The sequence below is a fragment of the Chrysemys picta genome, chromosome 2 (genome assembly GCF_011386835.1).
Source record: "Chrysemys picta bellii isolate R12L10 chromosome 2, ASM1138683v2, whole genome shotgun sequence".
Classification (NCBI taxonomy): domain Eukaryota; kingdom Metazoa; phylum Chordata; order Testudines; family Emydidae; genus Chrysemys; species Chrysemys picta.
The window spans coordinates 127472888-127500725 of NC_088792.1; the positions used below are offsets into that span (position 1 = coordinate 127472888).

General features: G+C 49.2%; 1 protein-coding gene across 11 annotated transcripts in view; it reads right to left on the reverse strand.

The window, feature by feature from the left end:
* The window catches only part of NFX1 (nuclear transcription factor, X-box binding 1), a 195314-nt gene that overhangs the window by 44476 nt on the left and 123000 nt on the right, over positions 1-27838 (reverse strand). For 9 of the 11 annotated variants that reach the window (XR_010598514.1, XR_006172450.2, XR_006172445.2 and 6 more), the window contains exons 14-17: positions 21573-21692; positions 10503-10582; positions 9523-9753; positions 2450-2523 (exon numbers count right to left, since the gene is read on the reverse strand). Coding sequence is in view for 6 of the 11 variants with exons in the window: in XM_005312595.5 (XP_005312652.1) it covers positions 2450-2523; positions 9523-9753; positions 10503-10582; positions 21573-21692 (505 nt within the window). In the remaining 5 variants the exon portion in view is untranslated. The other 2 variants (XR_006172453.2, XM_065584168.1) reach the window with 2 other exon arrangements.

Below are 27838 nucleotides of genomic sequence, written 5' to 3' on the forward strand. Positions count from 1 at the left end.
TCCAATCCCCTGCTCAAAACAGGGCCAACACCAAGTAAATCATCCGAGCCAAGGCTTTGTCAAGCTGGACCTTAAAAACCCTAAGGAAACAGATCAACAGAGCCAGACGTGTACCCAGAAGCCTCCTACTGCAAGACAAGCCCAAGAAAGAATCCAACAGAACTCCACTGGCCATCACATACAGTCCCCAGCTAAAACCTCTCCAATGCAACATCAGTGATCTACAACCCATCCTGGACAACGATCCCTCACTTTCACAGGCCTTGGGTGGCAGGCCAGTCCTCGCCCACAGACAATTCGCCAACCTGAAGCATATTCTCACCAGTAACTACACACCGCACCATAGTAACTAACTCATGAACCAACCCATGCAACAAACCTCGATGCCAACTCTGCCCACATATCTACACCAGCGACACCATCACAGGACCTAACCAGATCAGCCACACCATCACAGGCTCATTCACCTGCACGTCCACCAATGTAATATACACCATCATATGCGAGCAATGCCTCTCTGCTATGTACATCGGCCAAACTGGACAGTCCCTACGTAAAAGGATAAATGGACACAAATCAGGAATGGCAATATACAAAAACCTGTAGGAGAACACTTCAACCTCCCTGGACAAACAATAGCAGATTTAAAGGTAGCCATCCTGCAGCAAAAAAGCTTCAGTACCAGACTTCAAAGAGAAACTGCTGAGCTTCAGTTCATCTGCAAATTTGACACCATCAGCTCAGGATTAAACAAAGACTGTGAATGGCTAGCCAACTACAAAAGCAGTTTCTCCTCCCTTGGTGTTCACACCTCAACTGCTAGAAGAGGGCCTCATCCTCCCTGATTGAACTAACCTCATTATCTCTAGCCTGACTCACTCTTGCTTGCATATTTATACCTGCCTCTGGAAATTTCCACTACATGCATCCGAAGAAGTGGGTATTCACCCACGAAAGCTCATGCTCCTATACGTCTGTTAGGTGCCACAGGACTCTTTGCTGCTTTTACACCTCCCTAGGTAACCCTTCCAGTGCTTCACCACTCGCCCAGTGAAATAGTGTTGCCTAATAGCCAACCTAGATCTGCCCTACTGCAACTTGAGACCATTGCTTCTTCTTCTGTCATCTGCCACCAATGAGAACAGCCTAGCTCCATCCTCTATGGAAACCCCCTTCAGGTAGTTGAAGTCTGCTATCAAATCCCCCGCCTCACTCTTCTCTTCTGCAGACTAAATAACCCCAGTTCCCTCAGCCTCTCCTCATTGCTCCTAATAATCAGGTAATGTCAAATTGATGCATGCTTTGATAATGTCACTGTTCTGGCTTTGGTATGGGTTATTTTGTCTATTAAAGTATTGGTGACAAAGGTAACAGTTTGACAGTTTTTGCAGTGTGAGAATGGAATGCATCAGTGAGAATGGTAATCTATTCCTTGAATATTATATTCTCTCCAACTACCAGTCCAACACTACCATTAAAAATGTGTGGGAGATGATCCTGTGTTCCTTCAAGGAAGCAATTGTGATGACTAGCACAGATGACCCCGGCATAAGTGACACCATTCTGGACAGTGATCCATTATAAAAAACTGGGGCCCTGATTCAACACATAATCTTTAACATATGAGTAGTTTCATTGAAGTTAATGGGACTAAACAAACACTGTTCGGCACACGCTTGCACCTTTTTGGTGGTGTGTGTGACACCTATTGTATTATGAAGTACAGGGAAGGGCCCTGCAACCTGTTCCAACAGATTGATAGAGATTTGACCTACATGACGACTGGGAACTACACGCTCCTCTTTCTGAAGACTGCACAGGCATCTAGCTTTTCCACACACTTTATGGATATCTTGCCCATGCATTTCAGGTATTTTGTACTCTGAGACCTGGCAGTGAGGGAAGAAGCCACATAGACAGCATTTGCACCCCTTTACTTTTTAGGCATTTGTCATGGTCTTGAAAGGAAGAGACAAAAGTGCTACCCAGCAGTAATTGTACTTTAGGATTTAAAAAGTCCCCAATCTCCTCCTGGTGTTTCCAATATAATCCAAATGTAAATAAATAGAATGAAGAAATTTAGAAATAATTTAGAGTCATTGGTATAGTCTGCATCTAAATAGCTCTGGATGGCTAGAGCTCTGTAGCGTTCCAGGGACGGGAGATCCTAGCCCTGATATGCAACCAAAGTTCTGCTCTACCTCCAATCAGCAATGAGAGAACAAATATCTTTCAGTACATACTGGTGAGCAAATAAGTTCAGAAGAATAGGGAGGAGGGGAAAAAGAACTATAGGGTAGCTCATTTAATTTGGGAAAAGTGTATATAACAGAGCAGGTGAACCCAATAGGTTACCATATAAAAGTCAAATGCAGAAACCCTAACTTTGAGAAACTGTAGAAGAAAGGAAGTCGAGAAAAGGACAAGGAATAAAATAACCAGTACAAACCTTTGATATGTACTAGATGCTTCTGAGCAAATCATACTCTCCTTTCTTCTTCCACATTCACACTGAAGATCAACCTGTTATGCCATGAAAGCAGTAAATCAATTTTTTCCTCTTTATTTGTAACAAATATATCAGAAATCTAGTCTTCCAAAACATTATACAGGCTTAAAAAAATGTTAATCTTGAAAACTCATTTGTTTTTTTACTAAAAATTCAATTGATTTCTGTATATAGTTTCTACGGTAGACATGAGCTAAAGAAAGAAAAGAAAGATTACTTACCTTCCGTAACTGGAGTTTTTCTTCAAGATGTTTGGTCCCTATGTGTATTTCACTGTGGGTACACATGCGCTCCATGTGATCAAGACTGAAGATTCTTGCTAGTGACCGTGCCTGTGCTCTTGCTTGCCTCATGCTCTGACCTGAGGCATATAGTCTATGCCTTGAAGAAGAGGGGAAGGAGGATAGGTAATGGAATACAGAGAGGGAACACATCACAAAGAACTCTGGTTATAGAAAATAGGTAACCATTCCTTCTTCTTTGAATGCTGGTCCCTATGTGTATTTCCCTGTGAGTGACTGACAAATAGTATTCAAGAAGAAGGGGTGTGTGAGGTGGTATTGTGGTATTGAGGATTGAAGGACCATGGTCCCAAAGGATGCATCAGCTGAGGTGTGCACCAGGGACTCCACGTGGCTGCTTTACATAAAAGTCAACAAGAGGTATGCCCTTAAATGAAGCTACTGAAGCAGCATTTGCTCTGGTGGAGTGGGCCCTCACTCTATGCAGTGGAGGAGTTTTCAACACCTGGCAACAGAGCAAGGTACACCCCAATATCCACTTCATCTTTACAACGAGATCACTTGCCTTCTCATGTATTCTGCAATGCCAACAAAGAGCCTGGGTGACCTCCTAAAGGATTTTGTTCTTTGAAGATAGAATACCAATGCCTGAACACATCCAGGGAATGGAGTCTCTATTCCTTATTGGTGGTATGAGGCTTAGGGACGAACACAGATAAGTGTATGGACTGATTAATGTAGAAATTGGAGACTACTCTGGGGACAAATTTACGGAAACCTTATCTTTATGGAATATGGTCTAAGGTGGATTAGCTATTAGGGCCCCCAATTTGCTTACCTTTCTAGCTGAAGTGATGGCCACCAGAAAGGTTTGAGTAAACCTTTAAAAAAACAACCAGTAACTGGATGTATGAAGATCGAACAGTTGTTGATCAGAGGATGGCAGGCACTGATCATTGCCAAATGAATGCATAGCAAGCTAATGGAAAGCCTGGAGGATTTCAAGGTTGGTAGACAGTCCAAAATAGTAGGAATATTCATTTCCCCTCAGGACATATGGTGTGTAGGGCCCAACCATAGAATCTTTTCCACTTTGCGAAGAAACACTTGCTGGTGGACTCTTTCCAGCAGTTGCTAAGAATGATTAACAGCTGCCAAACATTTCTACTCTAGGTTTGATGCCTATCCAAATACTGTGCTGTGAGGTGAAGCTGGTCCTGGATTTGGATGTCTGAGCCTGCTCTTGTCCTGCCTCAGGATATCTCGGAAGGGTTGAATGCTGACTGGCGGATGGGATGACAGCCGAAGAACAGGAAACCAAAACGGTCTTTGGCCACCTGGTAGTGATGAGGATGATTGCCATACCCTCCCAGATCTTCCTGAGAATTTGAAGTAGGAGTGGGATGGGGGGGAAATGCGTACATCAGACTGCCTGACCATGGGATTAGAAGGGCATCATCTCTGGAATTCTGTCCCTTTGCCCCCTTGCGCAGCGCATTGTTTGTTGTCCTGCAACACAAATAGGTCTAGAAATGGGGATATCCATTGTTGGAATATGTCTCCTACCACTGAGTCATGAATCTCCCAATTGCGTTCGGTCTAAGAGTGACAGCTAAGGCTTTCTATTAGAGTATTGTGTATTCCAGAGAAGTGTACTGCTGACAGCATTATTTGATGATGAATACACCAATTATTGGTGGACCATCTCTATACAAAGGGGTGTAGATCTTGCTCCCCCCGCCCTTTGCTTGTTCATATAGAATACAGTTATGTTGCCCAACATTACCTGAACATGTTGGGAGTGGATAAATGGTAAGAACCATATGCAGGCTTCCTGAACTGCTTTCAGTTCCAGAAGATTTATATCAGAGGGATAGCTGCGTTAGCCCTAGTCTACACTGTGGGGGGGCGTGGGGGATCGATCTAAGTTACGCAACTTTAGCTACGTGAATAACGTAGCTGAAGTCGACGTACTTAGATCGACTTACCGCGGTGAGTCGACTGCTGCCGCTCCCCCGTCGACTCTGCCTGCGCCTCTTGCAGGATGGGAGAGGGCTCGGGGGTCAATTTACGATCCCCTCTGGATCGATCACTGCCTGCTGATCCGGCGGGTAGTTGTAGACATATCCTTAGTCTGTATCCACAAAAACAAGGAGTCCAGTGACACCTTAAAAGCTAACAGATTTATAAGAGGGGTCAATGTTCCTTGTACCGTGTGTTTGTTCAAATGAGTACCCCAGACTTTGAGATAGGCATCTGCCATCAATGTCTTCTGAGGAGTGGGGAGTGAGGGAACTCCTATGCACAGCTATTCTTTGTCCTGCCACCAAGCTAGAGTTGTGTACACTGGGAGGGATCATAACAAAACTTGTCCAGGCAGTGCTTACTTGGCATGTAAACTGTCTGAAGCCAGGTTTGTAGGCAGCAGAGCTGTGATCTTACAAATGGGGTCCTAAGTGCAAGATGCCATGTGACCCAGGAGGATGAGGCATGTCTGAACCGATGTCAATGGACTCTGAGCCGATTAATCAGAATGTTCATGAACTTGTCCATGGGGAGATAAATTCTGGCTCTAAGTGAGTCTAGAGTTGCTCCGATGAAATCTATGGTCTGTGTTGGCGTTAAAGTGGACTTTTCTACATTTATGCAGATTTCTACAGATGTTTGGAGAGTGAGTAAGGATGAGGTTGATGAGGGTGCCTCCCGACAAGACTTTCCCATAAGAAAGATATGGATATGGGCTATTGAGTTCTGCTACTACTGAACATGGATATGGACGGAAGTGTGCTGCTACTTCTGGAAGCACTTTTATGAATTCTCTGGGTATTGTTGCTAATTCAAAGGGAAGCACCCTGTATTGAGAGTGGTTTGTACCTGCCACTCAGGAACCTCCTTTGGGACAGAAAGATATCTATGTGAAAATGGCACCCTTGATGTCAAGAGTTGTGAACCATTTGTTTCTGTTCAGACAGGATTATTGATGCCAGAGTGACCATTCTGAATCTTAATTTTCAGATAAAGAAACTGAGGTGATGGAGGTCTAACATGGGTCTCCATCCTCCTGTTTTCTTGGGGATCATGAAATATTTGGAATAAAAACTGTTTCCCTGGTGCTGGCACTTGCTCTGTGGACCCTTGATGAAGTAGAGCGTGTACTTCCTGTAAGATGCTCCTTCATGAGAGTGGTCCCTGAAAAGGGAGCGGGAAGAGGATTTTGGAGGGGGAGGGGAAAGGAACCATTGTGTAATCAAAGCAGATGACACAGAAGACCCTTCCATCTGCTGTGATTGCCATATATGGAAAAATTGGGCAAGCTAGCCACCAAATCGAATTTCAGGGGTGGGAGAACATGGCCTCTGGGTGAGTTGGCTGCTCTTGGAGGTCCTGTCAGAAGTATTTCTTGCCTGATAGTTGAGGATGGAAAGAGCAGCATTCTGCTTGGGTCTTTGCACACTCTGCCTCTTTTGTGGCAGTTTGTACCCTTTCCAGTGGTAGAAGGGCTGAGCTGGTGGTCCAGGATGGTGCAGGATTATTTGCTATATTTCCTCCTGAGAGCTGGTCTATATAAACCCAGGGAGCAGAGGGTCACCTTCAAGTCTTTTAATGGGGGTAATGACTCATCAGTCTTTTGGCTGAATACACTGTCTCCTTCAACTGTAAGTACTCCACAGTGGCTAGGACTTCTCTGGGGAATCCTGAGGAGTGAAGCCAGTTTTTTCCCTCACACCACAATGTTGGTAGCCATTGATCTAGAAGCTGTATCAGCCATGTCTACCGTTGCCTGGAGGGATGATATAGCCACCAATCTACCTTATTCAATAAAGGGCCTGGAATTGCCTCCCCAAGGAAGGCAGAGCACTCGTCTCTAAATTCCTAAAACTTGGAACAGTTGGCAAAATGATACTTTTCCAGAAGCACTTGGATACTGGCTATGTGGAACTGCAAGCTTGTTGATGTAAATTCCCTCCTTCCCAGAAGGTCCAGACATTTCACCTCCTTTTCTGAAGGGAGGTATCTGCTTTATTGTTGTCTACTCCTTTGTGTGGCAGCTTGCACCACAAGCAGTTCGAGGCATGATGGAGTAAAAAAAAAAATCTGCTCCCTTAGATGGGACAAATCTTTTCTCTGCCCTCTTACATGTAGGGGCACATATAGTTGGAGTATGCCACACCACCTTGGCTGTCTCTAGGATAGACTTGTTCACTGGGCGCACCATCTTACTCCTTCCAACACTCTGGAGAATATCCAGCAGTTTGTGGGATAACTCCTGGACCTCCTCCTGAGGGAATCATCTCAGCCACCCTTAATAGACTCCTGGAACCGTCTCTGGTCATCTGATGGAGAAGGCAATGACATAGCGACCACTTTGTTAGGAGAGGAAGATGATATACCCGATGGGATGGGTGGTAACACAAGATCCAGTTCTTCTCCCCCTTCTTCCATGGGCTATAGAAGGAGCTCAGGATGGTCTCTTGTGAAAGGGGGGAGGATGTGATTCTCTATGTAACTGCACTGGCTGTGGATAACGGATATATGGGTTCCATGGTCCCCACTATGGACAGTGATATGGGTCCATCATGGGTTGTCAACATCTCCAGGTTGAGAACCAGTGCTGAAATAATGGGAGAATGCGGACTGGACTAGATAGTGATATCCTTGGTAGTGATATACTTCTTGCCAGATGGAGGATGATGGTATTTGTCTCTTCATACTTGAGCTCCTGTAGGAAGTCTTTTGGAAGTCTTAGATTCCAAATGCAAACATGACAGTACCATCAGTGCATGTGGTTCTTAGGACTTCTTTGGTAGTGGAGGTCGAGACTCATGGCACTTCTCTTTGCTCAGTACCGATGGCAAAGTGGTAGTGGCCAGAGAAGTGTTAGTCTTCTAAGCCTCAGAATAAGTACTATGGGTCTTTGGGGATTTGGAACCAGAGCGTGATGATTCAAATGACAATTGGGGAGGGGACTTAGAGGAAGAGTTTTCTCTCGAGGACAGAGATTGCTTCTCTTGAGTGGAGGAGTCCTTAATTGTATTCCTATTCACCCAGGTATCAAAAATGATGGTAACTGGGGACATGCTTCTCAATACCTTTGACCAATATACGAGAGGGCTGCCTGGCCTGCATCAGACTGAGGTTTCATTGCCTGCTCCATAAAATGTATTCTGAGCCTAAAGTCCTGCACCTGGCAGGTCCAGCTAGGAAAGGAGCAGCAGATACTGCACCTGGTAGAGAAATGTACTTCTCCCAGGCAGCATAGACACCTCTGATGATTGTCACTGACTGGGAAGGCTCATGGGCACGAGAGGCAGTTTTTGAATCCCAGTACTCCCAACATAGCTCAGTCTTCATGCTGGGAAGAGGGTAGAGAGATAGGGTTGGGGAAAAGCCTCTAAAAGGGAAAAAAGGTTCCCCAGTTCCTAACTAAATACACTATCTAATAAAAAAATATTTTAAAACTATATACAGATAAAGTTGAAGGAAGAACTTTGAGGACACTAGAGTGTTCCATCTCAGACCACGCAGCAGTAAGCAGGAACTAGAGAGGTGGTTGGCTGCATTGTCTCTTACAACCCACAGTACAAGAAGGATGTGGAAAAACTGGAAAGAGTCCAGCGGAGGGCAACAAAAATGATTAGGGGGCTGGAGCACATGAATTATGAGGAGAGGTTGAGGGAACTGGGATTATTTAGTCTGCAAAAGAGAAGAATGAGGGGGGATTTGATAGCTGCTTTCAACTACCTGAAAGGGGGTTCCAAAGAGGATGGATCTAGACTGTTCTCAGTGGTTCCAGACGACACAACAAGGAGTAATGATCTCAAGTTCCAGTGGGGGAGGTTTAAGTTGGATATTAGAAAGAAAAATTTCACTAGGAGGGTGGTGAAGCACTGGAATGGGTTACCTAGGGAGGTGATGGAATCTCCTTCCTTAGAGGTTTTTAAGGTCAGGCTTGACAAAGCCTTGGCTGGGATGATTTAGTTGGGGATTGGTCCTGCTTTGAGCAGAGGGTTGGACTAGATGACCTCCTGAGGTCCCTTCCAACCTTGATATTCTATGATTCTAACCTAGGTTCGGAGAACAGGAGTGCAGCTATGGACCAATGGACACTAGTAGCAAGATCTTCCACTCTCAGGCTCATCAAACACATGTACTCACAGTGGAATACACATAAGGACTAGCACTCGAAGAACCACCATTTTCATTGGGAGATTATTTTGTTCACATCTACTATAGTGAAACACACAGAGTTTGATTTTCCCTGCTTCTGAGCAAAGATCAGATGATGTGGGTGTGTGAAGGAGTCTATTCTATGTGGTTGCCCCCAGAAGGCTGCTCTATGTTATGTCATTAGCTTAAGTTCACTACGATTTTATATCAATCGAGGACAAATTCAGCTCTCCTCTGCCACATCTCCTTACCCATACCAAATCCCCACAAGCAATAGAGAGCTAGCTTATGCAGGAGCAAAAAGTGAATGGATCACATCTGAGGATCTGGGACAAATATTTTAACAGACAGAAATCTGGCAGGTACTTTTGCTCAAACTACTAGCGGCAATTTAAAAAACAAAATAACCATGAAATACATAATGCTTTATCACATATTAATATAATAATTTATATCAAAACTTGCATACTTATAGTATGCATCATCTTTAAAGTTTCTATGTCAGTATTTTTTTTTTTTATGATCGTTCATTATTGACTGAAACCTGTTCATTTAGACAGACAGACAAATTGTACATTATGTTCTGTGTTCCAGAGCCATCACCTTTGTGTTGCAAGAAGTTGTAGGACAAGGTAAAGATGGATGGCACGGAGCCATACAGGGATGATTACAGTATAGTCTCAGACTAGTACATGGCTGTTTGCACTCTTCATTTATGAGACACACCCCTTTGTGACAAATCCTTTTACATTTGTGCATTCCACATTTTAACATTTGATTGCAGCGAAGACCACAAGAGATGTCAGCGAGATGACAGGGAATATTGTTCCGCAGCTGGAAAAGGAAAAAGACGGTATAACTAACAGTGAATGTGTTATTGTAAAGTGTGTATTCTCAGATACTTTTAATCATGTTTATATTTTAATATAGCATATATTTTTAGAAGAAAATTATCTATGGTTTTGCACTAAGCTCTTTGCAATCTATTTTAAGCCCAAACCTGAGTACATATAGGTCATGTCATACTTGAAAATACTGCATCAGGTCTGTACACATGATGTCTAAAGGCGGCAAAACTGCATCTGATCGTTTTAAACTGCATGAAACAGTGTACTTACAAACATTATCAGCATAGTCTCTGTGGGTAGCAATTTTGTGGCTACTTGGGGAGTAGTCTTAGGCTAGGTCCACACTACCCGCCCGATTTGGCGGGTAGAGATCGATCTTCTGGGATCGATTTATCATGTCTCATCTGGACGCGATAAATCGATCCCAGAAGCGCTCCCCCCTCGACTGCAGAACTCCTGCTCGCCGAGAGGAGGAAGCGCTGTCGACGGGGGAGCTTGCCTGCGCCACGTGGACCCGCAGTAAGTAAACTTAGTTCGATCTAGGAAATGTCGACTTCAGCTACGCTATTCTCGTAGCTGAAGTTGCGTTTCCTAGATCGATCCCCCGCCCCAGTGTGGACCAGCCCTTAGAAAAGTAAATATCAAGTGCTTACTCTAAGTTACAAAGTAATGTGTAGTTTAGCCCACGTAAAGCTATTGCTCATTTGTAATTTGCTCAATAGCAGCCACACTTACTTCATGCTTGCCCATACACCATTTTTGAGTGAGGTATGTACAGGGTGGGCACTTCTCTTCACTATGGCAGGTATGGTACACTGCAGGCATAGGAATACAAAATCAAGAAACAATTCTTAAATACTTTAGTTCACTCAGACATTTTAGGTATATTACAGAGCCTTTTATATTCTAATTTATTCTTTCAGAACCACACAATTTATGTTTGTGTGGTATTCTATTATGTTTAAATTCTTTAAAAGCAGGATGACATGTTAGCTGCGCAGACATTCCTTCCTTCCTTCCTGGAGTTCCTGCGCTGAACGGTAGGACATTTTGAGTATTAGCTTTAAGAGCAGTGGTTTTCAACCCATGGTCCACAGACCCCCAGGGGGTCCGCAGACTATGTCTAAGATTTCCAAAGGGTCTGCAAATGAAAAAAGGTTGAAAACTACTATTCTAGAGCATGGCACAAGAAAGCATGGTCAGTAATTTGATCAATTTGTTCTGTACTATGCTTTGTATCAATAACATTTTCTGCAGATATGGCTAACAAATTCTTCAAAAACTTTGGATGGTGCATGAAACCCCAACATTTTACCTGGAAAAAAAGTACCATTATATTCATGGAAAGGAAAGATTTAAATATACCTAATCTGGTTCATCTTTCGAACAGCAAAGGACAGTTACCTGTTCCGTAACTGGCGTTCTTCGAGATGTGTTGCTCAGGTGTATTCCACAGTAAGTGTGTGTGCTCGCCACGTGCACTGGTGCCGGAAGTTTTTCCTCTTAGCAGTATCCATACTGGGGGGAACACCGCTGCGACCCCTAGAGTGGCGCCTCTGTACCGCGCTATAAGGGGAGCTGCGCACTCCCCCCACCCTCGGTTCCTTCTTGCCGGACAACTCTGACAGAGGGGAAGGAGGGCGGGATGTGGAATACACCTGAGCAACACATCTCGAAGAATGCCTTTCTTCGAGTGATTGCTCATGTGTATTCCACAGTAGGTGATTCCAAGCAATAACTGTTGGAGGTGGGTAGGAGTTCACGATAGTTCGGGACAAAGTACCGCCCTGCCGAACCTGGCGACATCCCTAGACTGGGAGACGATCGCATAATGCGAAGTAAATGTGTGAACTGAGACCAAAGTGGCCGCCCTACAAATGTCCTGAATAGGGACAAGGGCTACATAGGCAGCTGAGGAGGATTGAGCACTCGTTGAGTGCGCCCTAATGATCGGTGGCGGGGGGACCCCTGCCAGATCATAGCTCGTGCGTATGCACAAAGTGATCCAGCGGGAAAGCCGTTGGGTGGAGATAGGCTGCCCTTTTACCCGCTCGGCCGAGGCAATAAAAAGTTGCGAGGATTTCCGGAATGGCTTGGTCTGATCCAGATAAAAAGCCAGCGTCCTACGCACATCGAGTGTGTGGAGGCGGCGTTCCTCATTAGAAGAATGGGGCTTAGAACAGAGCACAGGAAGAAAGATGCTCTGTTCCATATGGAAAGCGGAGACCACCTTCGGGAGGAATGCCGGGTGTGGGTGGAGCTGGACTTTATCCCTGTGGAAGACCGTGTAGGGGGGTTCCGAGGTTAAGGCCTTAAGTTCTGAAACACGTTGGGCCGATGTGATCGCTACAAGGAAGGCCACCTTCCAAGAGAGGTGAGACCAGGAACACGTGGCCAGGGGTTCAAAGGGGGCCCCCCATGAGTCAGGACAAGACCAGGTTGAGGTCCCATTGCAGCACGGGGGGGGTCTAGCGTACGGGAATGAACGGTCGAGGCCCTTCAGGAAACGGGAGATCATTGAGTGGGAGACGACTGAGTACCCTTGCACCAGCGGGTGGAAGGCCAATATGGCCGCCAGGTGCACCCTGACTGAGGTGGAGCGCGGCCAGATTGGGATGGAGGAGGCGCGCCCCGTCCTGGGAGAGGAGGTCCAGGCGGAGCGGCAGTGCCCTTGGGGGGGCCGCCAAGAAGCATAGGAGGGGCCCGTACCAGTGTTGATGGGCCCACGCCGGGGCTATGAGAATGAAAACGGACAAGGCAAGAGTCACCTTCTGAAGGACCTTGGCGATGAGAGGGAACGGGGGAAAGGAGTAGAGGAGCTGGCCCGAACAGGGCGGCTAACAGGGGAGTTTGAGAGGGAGTTCTCATTGGAGGAGAAGGTACCTGTATTTGCATCTGTCCTTGTTGTTTTGTGTGTTCTCGTGTGTTTGTTTGTAGGGGCCGGCAGGGGCTGGGTGCTGGGAAGGACGCCGAGCCCTGAGTAGGGGGCGGGGCTTGGCTGATCAAGGGGCCCATAAAAGCGGCCGCCCAGCCAGGCAGCGGTACAGCTGCGAGCAGCTAACAGGGGAGTTTGAGAGGGAGTTCGCAGGGGGAGGTAAGGGGGAGGCAGGAGGGCGCGCTGTGTTCTGTGCTCCATTCCCCCAGGTGCTGTGGGCAGGGACCGCAGCAGCCATGAGCCAAGCAGCAGCAGCAGACAGAATGCAGATGGCGACATGTGGGAGCTGTGGTATGTATATACTCCTAGCAGGAGACCTGGAACAAAGGTATGTGTGTATGAAGTGTCGCCTGATAGTGTTACTGGAGGAAAAGATTAAGGGGCTGCAGATGCAGGTAGATACCCTGGTGGAGTTTAGGCGGGGGTTTGAGCAGCTGATGGAGGAAAGGCAAGGGGGGGCTGAAGGAGAATGCCCCGTGGCGGAGGTAGAGGCAGAGGTAGAGGACGGTGAGAGGGGAATGGAGGGGGGAGAACATGGGAGGTGGAAGCATGTGACTGTGAGAAGTAGGCCAAGGAAAAGAAGGGCCAGTGAGGGGGGAATAGAACTCAGGAATCGGTTCGAGTGTTTGGATAGCGAGGTGGAGGGGCAGCAGGTGGCGACTGAAGGTGGGAGGGTGAGGAAGAAGAGAAGAGCAGCTAGTCCAGGAGAGAGAGGGGAGGAGTTGATGGAGACAGCACCAATTCTGGGCCCCGGGAGGATTCAGGAAGGCATAAGGGGGAGCATAAGGGAAGATAGGAACAGGCACAGGTCAGGACTAGAGGGATCGGAGACTAGATTACTAGATCGCACTGTTGCCAGGCAACGGCAGGTGTATGTGATTGGTGACTCTTTACTGAGGAGATTGGACAGGCCTGTGACCAGGGCGGACCCGGAGAACAGAAGGGTGTGCTGTCTCCCGGGCGCGAAGATACGCGATGTGGACCTGCGGTTGAAAAGGATCCTAAAAGGAGCAGGTAAGAACCCCTTGATAATCCTTCATGTGGGAACGAATGACACGGCTAGGTTCTCGTTAGAGAGGATCAAGGGAGATTATGCCAGGCTGGGGAAGACGCTCAAGGAGATAGAGGCTCAGATTATCTTTAGTGGGATTCTGCCCGTTCCGAGGGAAGGGCAGCAAAGGGCTGATAGGATTGTGAGAATAAATAGTTGGCTAAGGGAGTGGTGCTATAAGGAGGGCTTTGGGATGTATGGCCACTGGGAGGCTTTCGGGGACAGACACCTGTTCTCGCGGGATGGGCTTCACCTGAGTAGGGAAGGAAATAGACTTCTGGGAGGGAGGCTGGCTCCTCTAAACAAAAGAGCTTTAAACTAGGAAGTTTGGGGAGACGGTTGGGAGATGCACAGTTAATCTCCACGCCAGATTCCAGTATGGAAAAGGTGAGTAAAAGGAGAGGAGACATAGCCGGGGAGATGAGATTGGACATAGGAAGGACAGGGGGGACGGACACAAGGAGGCCCGCAACATATAGTGCTGCTAATGGGAGACGGGCTAAACGACATACATTAGGGTGTTTATACACCAATGCCAGAAGCCTAGGTAATAAAATGGAGGAATTGGAGCTCTTGGTCCAGGAACTGAAACCGGATATTGTAGGAATAACGGAAACGTGGTGGAATGGCAGTCAAGACTGGAACACAGGTATGGAGGGGTATGCGCTGTTTAGGAAAGACCGGAACAAAGGTAAAGGTGGGGGGGTGGCCTTGTATGTCAATAGTGAAATAAACTGTAAAGAAATAATAGTGGATGGATTAGATAACACAGAGTCTGTCTGGGCAATACTCACACTGGGTAATAGGACTACTAGAGCCTCTCCGGGGATAGTGCTTGGAGTGTGCTATAGACCGCCGGGATCGACCCAGGATATGGATAAGGAACTATTTAATGTGTTTAGAAAAGTAATTACTAACAGAAACTGTGTAATTATGGGGGACTTTAACTTCCCGGATATAGATTGGGGAACAAACGCTAGTAGCAATAACAGGGCTCAGATGTTCCTAGAAGTGCTTGCTGATCAATTCCTCCATCAAGTGGTAACTGAACCGACGAGGGGGGAGGCCATTTTAGATTTGATTCTGGCAAGTAGTGAGGACCTTGTTGAGGAAGTGGTAGTAGGGGACAATTTGGGCTCCAGTGATCATGAGCTAATTCGGTTTAAAATACATGGAAGGAGTAACAGAATTAAATCAAAGACTAGGGTTTATAATTTTAAAAAGGCCAATTTTAACAAACTAAGGGGACTGGTAAGGGAAGTGGACTGGGCAAACGTATTAATGGATTTAAAAGCAGAAGAAGCCTGGGATTACTTTAAGTTAAAGATGCATGAGCTGTCGGAGGCCTGTATTCCAAAAAAGGGAAAAAGATTACTAAGCAAGAGATTTAGACCGAGCTGGATGAGCGACCGACTCAAAGGGGCGATTAGGAAAAAACAGAAAGCGTATAAAGAGTGGAAGAGGGGAGGGATCAGTAAGGAAATGTACCTAAGTGAAGTCAGAGAATGTAGAGATAGAGTGAGAAAGGCCAAAGGCCGTGTAGAGTTGGACCTAGCGAGGGGAATTAAAAGCAATAGTAAGAGGTTTTACAGCCACATAAATAGGAAGAAAGCAAAGAAAGAAGAAGTGGGACCGCTGAAGTCTATTGCCGGAGAGGAGATTAAAGACAATCTAGGCATGGCGCAATATCTTAATGAATATTTTGCATCGGTGTTTAATGAGGCCAATGAAGGTATTAGGGATACTAGCACCACTATAGAGGGGCATTCGGGATGGGGGATTACCGTATCCGAGGTGGAAACAAACCTTGAACGCCTTAATGGGGCTAAGTCGGGAGGACCGGACGATCTACATCCGAGAATATTGAAGGAATTGGCACGGGAAATAGCAGGCCCGTTAGCGATAATATTTAATGAATCTGTAAACTCGGGGGTGGTCCCGTTAGACTGGAGAATAGCTAATGTGGTTCCTATTTTCAAGAAAGGGAAAAAAAGTGATCCGGGTAACTACAGGCCTGTTAGTCTAACATCTGTAGTGTGCAAGGTGTTAGAGAAAATTCTGAAAGAGAAACTAGTTGAGGACCTGGAGGGTAGTGGCAATTGCGATAAATTACAACATGGTTTTACGAAGGGCAGATCGTGCCAAACGAATCTGATCTCCTTCTTTGAGAAAGTAACAGATTTATTAGATAAGGGAAATGCGGTGGACCTAATATACCTGGATTTCAGTAAAGCGTTTGATACTGTACCCCATGAGGAATTATTGGTTAAACTGAAAAACATGGGGATCGATATGAAAATCCAGAAGTGGATAAGGAATTGGTTACTGGGGAGAATGCAGCGGGTTGTATTAAAGGGTGAACTGTCGGGTTGGAGGGAGGTTACTAGTGGAGTGCCTCAAGGTTCGGTTTTGGGACCCATTTTATTTAATCTATTTATAACTGACCTCGGAACCGATTGCAGGAGTGGGCTGATAAAATTTGCAGATGATACGAAGGTGGGAGGCGTTGTAAATTCGGAGGAGGACAGGGATATCCTGCAGGGAGACTTGAATGAGCTTGTGAATTGGAGTATCAGAAATAAGATGAAATTTAATAGTGAAAAGTGTAAGGTGATGCATTTGGGGATGACTAATAACAATTTTAGTTACAAGATGGGGACGCATTGGTTAGAAGTAACGGAAGAGGAGAAGGACCTAGGGGTTCTTGTAGACCGCAGGATGACTATGAGTCGACAACGTGACGTGGCGGTGAAAAAAGCCAATGCTGTCTTGGGATGTATTAGGCGAGGTATATCTAGTAGGGATAAGGAGGTCCTGCTTCCGTTGTACAAGGCGCTGGTGAGACCTCATTTGGAGTACTGTGTGCAGTTCTGGTCTCCCATGTTTAAAAAAGATGAACTCAAACTGGAACGGGTGCAGAGAAGGGCCACTAGGATGATCAGAGGAATGGAAAAGCTGTCGTACGAAAGGAGACTAGAGGAGCTTGGGTTGTTTAGTCTGACAAAGCGAAGGCTGAGAGGGGATATGATTGCTATCTTTAAATATATTAGAGGGATTAATACAAGGGAGGGAGAAGAATTATTCCAGCTTAGTACTAACGTGGATACCAGAACGAATGGATACAAACTGGCCATGGGGAAGTTCAGACTTGAAATTAGACGAAGGTTTCTGACCGTCAGAGGGGTGAAATATTGGAACGGCCTACCGAGGGAAACGGTGGGGGCGACGGACCTGTCTGGTTTTAAGATAAAGTTAGATAAGTTTATGGAGGGAATGGTTTAATGGTAAAACATAGTAGTCAAGGAAAGCCAAGCAATGGTGGGTAAATAGTATAATGGCTAACGGGGTCGGGCTGGAGACTCTTGCCTATATGCTCGGGGTCTTACTGATCGCCACATTTGGGGTCGGGAAGGAATTTTCCTCCAGGGCAGATTGGCTGAGCCTCTGGAGGTTTTTCGCCTTCCTCCGCAGCATGGGGCAGGGATCTCTAGCAGGAGGGTCTCTGCCGATTGCAGTCACTAAAAACAGGATTGGAGACTTCAACAGCAGAGTCCAGGGAAGGGGTAGGGACGGTTTTATGGCCTGCAGCATGCAGGGGGTCAGACCAGATGATCATAATGGTCCCTTCTGACCTTAAAGTCTATGAGTCTATGAGTCTATGAGACCACCGTAGGAGGAATGCATCGGAGCTTGCGCCCTTCCCCACCCCTCCCCTCGAGCAGAACCGGGGGCAACGCCGGTTCTGGCGGGTTGCGAACAGGTCGATCTGGAGGACTCCCCACTTCCGGAAGAGCTGGTGAGCGACCTCTGAGTGGAGCGACCACTCGTACTGGGGGGAGAAGACCCTGCTGAGGCGGTCTGCTTGCGTATTGCGGACGCCCGGGAGGTGGGCTGCCCTCAGGGAGATATCGTGGGCTATACAGAACTCCCGTAGGTTCAGGGCTTCCCAGCAGAGGGCTAAAGAGCGAGTCCCGCCTTGCCTGTTGAAGTAGTACATGGCGGCGGTGTTGTCCATGAGGATCCTGACCACCCTGCCGCGGAGGTGCGTGAGGAAAGCCACGCATGCGAACCACACCGCCCTGAGCTCCTTGACATTTATGTGAAGAGACAAGTCCAGAGTCGACCACGTTCCCTGGGTCTGCACATTCCCTGTGTGGGCTCCCCAGCCGAGGTCCGAAGCATCGGACACCAGATCTATGGACGGGCTGGCATCCCAGAAGGGAACTCCTTGCAGCATATTGCTTGGGCAAGACCACCACTGAAGGGAACCCAGTATCGGGGACGGAACTGTAAACATCTTGTCTAGGCCGTCCCGAGCTTGGGAGAATTGGGAGGCTAGCCAGATCTGGAGGGGCCTCATACGGAGTCTGACATGGCGGACCACGTACGGACACGCCGCCATGTGCCCCAGAATTCAAAGGCACACCCTCGCTGTGGTCACCGGGAAAGCTGTGACTGAGACTATGAGATCCCTTAGGGTCTCGAACCTGTCCAGGGGTAGAGAGGCTGTGGCCCTCGAGGAGTCCAGCAGAACCCCAATGAACTCTATGTCCTGAACGGGAACTAATGTTGATTTGGTCTCGTTCACCACTAGGCCGAGACCGGCGCATGTTGATAGGAGCAGCTCCATGTGGATCTTTACCTCGGAGCAGGATTCCCCCTTGAGGAGCCAGTTGTCCAGGTAAGGAAAGATCTGTACACCCTCCCGCCTGAGGTAGGCCGCTACCACAGCCATACATTTCGTAAAAACCCTGGGTGCCGTGGATAGGCTAAACGGGAGGACCGCAAACTGGTAGTGGTCCATCCCCACCAGAAAGCGGAGGAAGCGCCTCCGAAAATATGGATATGAAAATACGCGCCCTGAAGGTCTAGGGCCACGTACCAGTCCCCCAGGTCCAGGGAAGGGATAATAGAGGCCAGAGACACCATGCAGAACTTGGAACAGATTAGAAACTGGTTTAGGTCCCCCAGTCAAGGATGGGCCTGAGGCCCCCTTTGGCATTCGGGATCAGGAAGAATGTGGAGTAGAACCCTTTGCCCTGGAATTCCACGGGTACCCTTTCCACCGCCCCCAGGTGCAGAAGCCGGTCCACCTCCTGCCCCAGGAGGCGGACATGCTCCGGGTCCCCCCGGGGCCATCATGGAGGGCGGGTGATTTGGCGGGGGTGAGGTGAACTGCAACATGTAGCCCTTGGAAATGGTACTGAGAACCCACTGACCCGATGTTATGTGGGACCACGCCTCGTGGAAGGCAGACAATCAGTTGCAGAACACAAACTTTATTAAACGGGGTGGGGAGGGGGGTCTCCTGGTAACAGGCCCAGTGCCCCCCTGCAAATAGTCAAAAACAGCTCTTTCCCTGCCTCTTGCCCTTGGAGGGCCCAGGCTGCGGGGCAGAGCGGGACTACCGCTGAGACTGGCATTTCTGGTCTCTGGGTCTTTTATACAGGGGCTCGTATCTGCTACTCGCAGGTTGAGCCGCCGGAAGCTATTTGGCCTTGTCCTTGGCCAGAGGGACGTAGAGGCCCAAGGTCTGCAAGGTAGTGCGGGAATCTTTTATTCCATGCAGCCTGACGGCCACCTGGTCCGCAAAGAGCACCTTCCCATCGAACGGAGGTCCTGCATCAGGGATTGGTCCTCTGTCAACAGTCCTGACAACACGAGCCACGATGCCCTGCGCATGGAAATCACAGAAGCCATCGAGCAGGCCGCAGTGTCAGCTGCATCCAACGCCGCTTGCAGGGCCGCTTTAGCAGCCGCTGCCCCCTTTTCCACCAGCACCTTGAAGTCTTTCCTATCCCAATCTGGGAGGAGGGGCTTGAACTTAGGCAGAGACTCCCAAAGGTTGAAGTCATATATCTGCTCAGTAAGGCCTGGTGGTTGGCTACTCTAAGCTGGAAACTTGCAGAGGAATAAAGCTTTCTCCCAAAGGAGTCCAGCCATCTGGTGTCCTTATTTTTGGGGGTGGGCGCAGGCTGGCCCTGTTGCTCCCTGTGGTTTACTGATTCCACCACGAGCAAATCGGGTGCCAGGTGGGAATAGAGGTATTCGTAGCCCTTGGCCGGCACAAAGTCTTTCCTCTCCATCTTCTTGGAGATAGGGACCAAGGAGGCAGGTGTTTGCCACAGGGTGTTGGAGATGTTGGCAATACCCTGGTGCAGTGGCAGGGCCACGTGGCCCAGTGCCAAGGGAGACAGGACGTTGAAGAGGGAATCGGACGGACCCTCCATCTCCTCGGCCTGCAGCTGGAGGCTGGATGCCACCCACTTTAGCATGTCTTGGTTTGCCTTGAAGTCCTCCTGTGGGACTGAAGGTGGAGGCTCCGTTATGGTGTTGTCTGGTGTCGGGGAGAGGTCCCGCACGAAGCCGGGAGCCTCGGTCAGTGCCAGGGCGTTGAGCCCCAGATCAGAATCCAGGCACGGGTCCGCCGACTCGTGACCCGCTGACTTGTCCCGTAGGTGGCCGGACGAGGCTGATGGAGCCTGAGATGCTCCGATGACCAAACGAGCCCCCATCTGGGCTGGCATCGGTGGCCACGGTGCCCACTGGCACCACTGTCCTTGCCACAGGGCCCCTTGCCATTGACCCGTCGAGTGCGACGTCTAGCTGATAGGGAGCTGGAATGGGAACGACAACGTCGATCCCGTCGACAGTGGCTGCGGTATCCACGCCGTGGAGGCGAGCGCTCCCGGTGCCTCTCTTGGTGCCTACGCTCGCTGGCAGGCGGTGTTGAGGGTCCCTGCGACTCCCGTCCTGACGGCGACCCGGATGGTCTGCCGGTGTCGAGGGTGGGTGGGAGTTGCAAGATGAGCGACCACTGCATGCCGAGTGGTGCGGGGAGCGATCCTCGGAGTGGGAACCGCGGCTGGCTGGAGACGTCAGGTGGGCATGCAATGGAGGCTTGCCACGAGACCTGGGGCCCATGCTCGGGACTGGCAGGTCCATAATGTCCTTCGCAGCCTGCAACGCCTCCGGCGTCGACGGTATCCGTACCGGTGGGGATGCACGGGCCGACAGTGCTGGGCTGCTCCGCTCCACACGAGTCAGAGGCCTTGAGCCCAGAAGGGATCGAGGGCTGCCCAGCGCAGGACCAGCCTCCCCCTTTTCCTTGCCACGGTGCCTCTGCGAGGCTGGGCTCTTCCCTTGCTTTTTGGAGGGAGAGTGGTGCCGACTGGTCGAAGGGGCCTCGCTCCGCACCGACGACCGGTGCCGAGTCTGAATGGTGTACCGGCATTGGGGCCAGCGCCGACTCCATCAGGAGAGCTCGAAGTCTAATGTCTCTCTCCTTCTTGGTCCTTGGCTTGAACAACCTGCAGATCTTGCAACGGTTGCTAATGTGAGTCTCACCCAGGCAGTGGAGACACTCAGCGTGTGGATCACTCCTAGGCATAGAACGGCGACAGGAGTCGCACGACTTGAAACCTGGGGCAAGAGGCATGCCCCGAGCCCACTCTAACAACTGAAGAAACAATCCATGAAAGGTACCACTAAGGTCGAGAAGAGAATGCTGCAGCAGAGCTGGAGCACAAAGTTCCGACTACCTTCAATGGCAGCAAGAAGGAACTGAGGGTGGGGGGAGTGCGCAGCTCCCCTTATAGCGCAGTATAGAGGTGCCACTCTAGGGGTCGCAGCAGCGCTCCCCCAGTACGGATACTGCTAAGGGAAAAACTTCCAGCACTGGTGCACGTGGCGAGCACACACACCTACTGTGGAATACACCTGAGCAATCACTTGAAGAAGAAACAATAAGTCTGAGAACACAGAAAAATTTAGACACTAGACAATTTTAAAAAGTTATGTGGGCATACCTATGACTTACCTGGATGATCACATTCATGTGGTCTGGTACATGAGTTTTTACATTCTGGTGGCTGAGTACCACAAGGAACAGGAGGATAAATTACCGACTCACCACAGTAACAAGTTAGTTCATCAAAACCTGACAAAGCAAAACAAACCAAACAACTAATCAATAGTGTTGAAAAAATATTACCTTGGTTAAAAAACATCCAGCTTAAGAAAGTTAAAGGAGCAATAAAAAAAATAAGAAATTATATAACAAATGGGTGCTCTCCAGACGATTAATATTACCTTTTTAATAAATCTTAGAAAACGGGTCACAGGAAAATAGGTCCTGAACAAAAATTTTAAGTACTGTACTCATGTTAAGACCTAAGGCAAACAGGAGAGGCTAAGGGAAGTTTGAGTAGCAGCTGCAGAACCTGCAATTTGATTTGACTTAGTGAATTGTATGTTTGATCTGTTTGTCTCTCTCAGTGCCATGGGGATCTGGGCCTTTGTTCAGGCTAGGTGGTTGAAGTCTGAGCTGTTAAGACCTTCCCTGTTAACAAGGAACCATACTGACTTGCTATGCTAGGCATATAAACTAGTTACAAAACAAACTCCTGAGTGAGGAAACAACACATGCTAACGGGAGTCTGAGTGAGTGTAAGAGCTTTTTCTCCAGGTATAGTTCTACACAAGCAACGATGCTGACCAATGATGGAACAGTTATTATGACACATCCCTTAGGGGCCACATTCTGTTTCCTGCCTGTCGACAGAAGAGGCTCTCTGTGCATAAAGTTCAAGTTGATGGCTGCATTAGAGAAAAAGATCTGTCATCTTGGTGTGTAGCTAATAACCCACTGTACTATGAGAGTTGCCTTACCAAGTGTGGGGGTCAGTCTAATGAGACAATTCAATTAACAGTAGAATATCAAGGGAGGAAAAATCACTTCTGTAGCGGTAATGAGGGTGGCCCATTTCAAACAGTTGACAAGAAGGTGTGAGTAACAGTAGGGGGAAATTAGTATGGGGAAATTAGGTTATGTAATGACCCATCCACTCCCAGTCTTTATTCACAGAGCTTTGGAGCGGAGTCTGGAGCTGGAGCGTGGAGCAGTAGGTTTTTACCCAGAGCTGGAGCGGAGCAATTCAAAAATTTGATTGCTCCAAATCCCTGTTTATTCAGGCCTAATTTGATGGTGTCCAGTTTCCAAATTAATTCCAGTTCTGCAGTTTCACACTGGAGTCTGTTTTTGAAGTTTTTTGGTTGAAGAATTGCCACTTTTATGTCTGTTATTGAATGACCAGGGAGACTGAAGTGCTCTCCTACTGGTTTTTGAATGTTATAATTCCTGATGTCAGATTTGTGTCCATTTATTCTTTTGTGTAGAGACTATCTGGTTTGGCCAATGTACATGGCATGCTGGCACATGATGGCATATATCACATTGGTAGATGTGCAGGTGAACGAGCCCCTGATAGTGTGGCTGATGTGGTTAGGTCTTATGATTGTGCCCCTTGAATAGATATGCGGACAGAATTGAAGAAGTAGAAGTCACCTACTACAAGACAGGCCCAACAAAGAAAGTAACAGAACGCCACTAGCCGTCACCAACAGCCCCCAACTAAAACCTCTCCAGCGCATCATCAAGGATCTACAACCTATCCTGAAGGATGATCCCTCACTCTCTCAAACCTCGGGAGACAGGTCAGTCCTCACTTACAGACAGCCCCCCAACCTGAAGCAAATACTCACCAGAAACTACACACCACACAGCAAAAATACTAACCCAGGAACCAAACCCTGCAACAAACCCCTGCAACAACTCTGTCTGCATATCTATTCAAGGGACACCATCATAGGACCTAACCACATCAGCCACACCATCAGCAAGATGTCAAGCAAAGAAAGAAGCAAGAAAGATTCTATACAGACAGAAGCTAAGAGACGTTCTCTCCTGCTTCTGACTCTGTAGAAAGTCTCTTGCTGCTTTTCCCCTTGCTTAGAAAACTGATATCAAATTACTTTGACAAGATCTTAAACAAGACTACAATTCTGGTTGATGCAAGGTCATCAAGTACATTCAATATGTGAATTGTGGCTGTGACCAGAAGGGAACGAAGGGGATGCAGGAGAGAGACTGAGGGGAATCCAGAGAAATGCACAAAGGGAAGTTACTTACCTTTATAAAGAACGGTTACTTACCTTCTGTAACTGTTGTTCTTTGAGATGTGTTGTTCACGTCCATTACACATTAGGTGTGTGCGTGCCGCGTGCATGGACGTCGGAAACTTTTTCCCTTAGCGGCTCCCGTCGGGTCGGCAGGCCCCCCCCCCCTCCGCCAGAGCGGCGCCCCGCTCTAGGGTATATATATCCCTGCAGACCCAACCCCTTCGGTTCCTTCTTGCCGGAGACTCCGACAGAGGGGAAGGAGGGTGGGAAGTGTAATGGACGTGAACAACACATCTCGAAGAACAACAGTTACAGAAGGTAAGTAACCGTTCTTTCTTCTTCGAGTGATTGTTCACGTCCATTACACATTAGGTGACTCCCAAGCTTACCATTGAGGTGGGTAGGAGTCAAGGTACAACTGACTGTAGCACAGCCCGTCCGACCACCTCTCTGGTCTGATGGTGGATCGCGTAGTGGGCTGTGAACATATGTACGGACGACCAGGTGGCCGCTTTACAGATTTCCTGGATAGGAACCTGCGCCAAGAAGGCTGTCGAGGACGCTTGGGCCCTAGTCGAGTGAGCCCGGATCTCTGGGGCCGGAACGTTGGCGAGCTCATAACACGTACGTATACAATGCACAATCCATGCCGATAAGCGCTGTGTCGAGATAGGCAGGCCTCTCATATGTTCCGCAATGGCAATAAACAGCTGAGGTGTTCTGCGGAACGACCTGGTCCGCTCCAGGTAGAACGCCAATGCCCTTCGAACATCGAGGGTATGAAGGCTGCGGTGGCAAGGGTCCGTATGGGGTTTAGGGAAGAACACCGGTAGACAAATGTCCTGCCCCATGTGAAACTGCGAGACCACTTTTGGGAGGAATTTGGGGTGCGGTCTCAGTTGCACTGTATCCTTATGAAAAACTGTATAAGGGGGTTCTGAAGTGAGGGCCCTCAATTCCGATACCCTCCTGGCTGATGTGATGGCCACGAGAAACGCCACCTTCCACGAGAGGTGCATGAGGGAGCAAGCGGCTAGGGGTTCAAAGGGAGGCCCCATGAGCTTAGTTAGGACTAGGTTCAGACTCCATGCAGGGACCGGTGGGCGCGAGTAGGGAAACACCCTCTCCAGTCCCTTGAGGAATCGGGCTACTGTGGGGTTGGAGAACACGGACACTCCAACTCCCCCGGATGGAATGCCGATATGGCAGCCAAATGCACTTTAATCGAGGCGGGGGCGAGCCCCTGATGCTTGAGGTGCAGTAAGTAGTCCAGGATCGATGGAACTGAAGCCTGCAGAGGCTGTATGTGCTGAGGCTCGCACCAGTGGGAGAACCTCTTCCATTTGGCCAGGTAGGTCGCTCTTGTGGAGGGCTTCCTACTACCAAGGAGAATTTGCTGAACCTGGTGAGAGCACCTGTGTTCCGCATCGTTCAGCCAGAGATACACCACGCTGTGAGATGTAGCGACGATAGGTTCGGGTGGAGCAGGCGACCCCTGTCTTGTGTGACTAGGTCGCGATGGAGCGGGAGGGTAATCGGGTCGGCTATGGACAATTCCAGCAGGGTCGTGAACCAATGCTGTCGTGGCCATGCCGGGGCGATGAGTATAATTGTCGCCTTGTCCCTGTGGGTCTTGAGGAGGACCTTGTGGATGAGCGGGAATGGAGGGAAGGCATACCTCAGGCTCCCTCCCCACGGAATCGTGAAGGCATCTGCCAATGATCCCGGGCTGAGGTTCTGAAATGAGCAAAACTGAGGGCATTGTCTGTTGTCCTTGGTGGCGAAAAGATCCACCCGGGGAAAGCCCCACCTCCGGAAGATTGAATGCAGGACGTCCCGCCTCAACGCCCATTCGTGCATGTGGTAGGATCGGCTGAGGCGGTCCGCTAACCCGTTTTGGATCCCTGGGAGACATGTTGCAATAAGATGGACCGCATGGGCTATACAGAAGTCCCATAATTGGAGTGCCTCGTGACAGAGAGGAGAGGACCGGGACCCGCCCTGCTTGTTTATATAGAACATGGCGGTAGTGTTGTCCGTCAGGACTGCCACGCTGTGACCTTCTATGGTAGCGTGGAAGATCTGACAGGCGAGGCGAACCGCCCTCAGCTCCTTCAGATTGATGTGAAGCAACCTGTCTTCCCTGGACCACAAGCCTTGGGTCCGCAGTTCCCCCAGGTGCGCCCCCCAACCCAGGTCCGATGCATCTGTTACTAACGTCAGAGTGGGTTGTGGGGCAGCGAAGGGGATCCCTTCGCAGACCTGCTGTTGATCGAGCCACCAGCGGAGCGAGCCCAACACCCGAGCCGGGATCGTCACCACCAGATCCAAGGGGTCTCTGTTGGGGCGGTACGTTTGGGTAAACCACAACTGCAAAGGCCGGAGCCTTAGGCGGGCATGTCTGACTACGTGTGTGCAGGCTGCCATGTGTCCCAGGAGCTGCATGCAGCACCTTGCCGTTGTTGTGGGAAATTTCTGGATGGCGCTTACGGCCCTTTGAATTGTCAAGAACCGCGACTCTGGGAGACTTGCCCGCGCGGTCACAGAGTCCAGGACTGCACCTATGAAGTCCAGTCTCTGTGTGGGAGCTAACGTGGACTTGGGCACGTTGACCAGGAGGCCGAGCCTGCCGAACATCTGTAAGGCCAGCGTCACGTGAGAGCGGACCTCGGCTTCCAACCTGCCCGCGAGGAGCCAGTTGTCCAAGTACGGGAACACGCGCATCCTTCTTTTCCGAAGGAAGGCTGCTACCACGGACATGCATTTCGTGAACACTCGTGGTGCCGATGCTAGGTCAAAGGGCAGGACCGTAAATTGGAAATGGCGCTGGTTGATGGTGAAGCGCAAGAACCGCTGGTGGGCCGGATTGATGGCGATGTGAAAATACGCATCTTTCATATCGAGGGCAGCGTACCAATCCCCCGGATCCAGGGATGGGATAATAATTCCAAGGGAGACAATACGGAAGCGCGTTCTGACCAGAAACTTGTTTAGTTCGCGCAGGTCCAAAATAGGACGGAGGCCCCCTTTTGCCTTGGGAATCAGGAAGTACCTGGAGTAGAATCCTTTTCCCCTTAGGTTTGGTGGGACCTCTTCCACTGCTCCCACTGTGAGGAGGGTCTGTACCTCCTGCATGAGAAGTTGCTCGTGAGAGGGGTCCCTGAAGAGGGACGGGGAAGGGGGATTGAAGGGAGGGAGCGAGGAAAACTGGAGGGTATAGCCCGCCTTCACTGTGCGCAGGACCCAGCGGTCCGATGTTATACGCGACCATGCCCGGTAGAAATGGGACAGGCAGTCCTTGAAACTTAGAGGAGGATCCGGCATGGAATGTGGTACGCTGTCCTCGAGCGTAACTTCAAAAGCCTGGTTTATTCCCTGGCTGCGGCTTGCCCTGGCCGTGACCTTGGCCTTGGTTAGGCGTATTGTTACGTCTTCGCCTGTTATCCCTGCCACGACGGCGGTACGGTTCGTGCCGAGGGCGAGGGTGGTACTGCCTCTGTGGTGGTTGAGGCTTAAAGGGCTTGCGCTGTGTCACCGGGGTATGCATTTCTAATGACTTTAGGGTTGCTCGTGAATCCTTGAGGCTATGTAGCCTGTTTGGTCTGAGAACAAGCCCGAACCTTCAAACGGGAGGTCCTGCAGGGTGGTCTGCACCTCTGGCGGAAGGCCTGAAGCCTGTAACCATGCCGAACGCCTCATCACTACCCCGGACGCGATTGTCCTAGCTGCTGCATCGGCTGAGTCGAGGGAGGCCTGCAATGAGGTTTTGGCCACCGCCATCCCCTCGTCCACCAGGGCCGTGAACTCTGGATGTGTGTCCGGAGGTAGGGAGTCTTTGAACTTGGAGACTGATGCCCAAGAATTAAAATTGTGTCTATTTAGAATCACCTGCTGATTAGCGATCCTCAGCTGGAGGCCCCCAGACGAATAGACTTTCCTTCCGAACAAGTCCAATAGTTTTGCCTCCTTGCCCTTGGGCGCAGGGGCTTGTTGGCCATGACGCTCTCGCTCGTTGACCACAGAGACTACCAGCGAACAAGGAGACGGGTGCAAAAAGAGGAAGTCAAACCCTCTAGATGGGGCGAAGTATTTTCTCTCTACGCCTCCTGCAGTTGGTGCACTGGA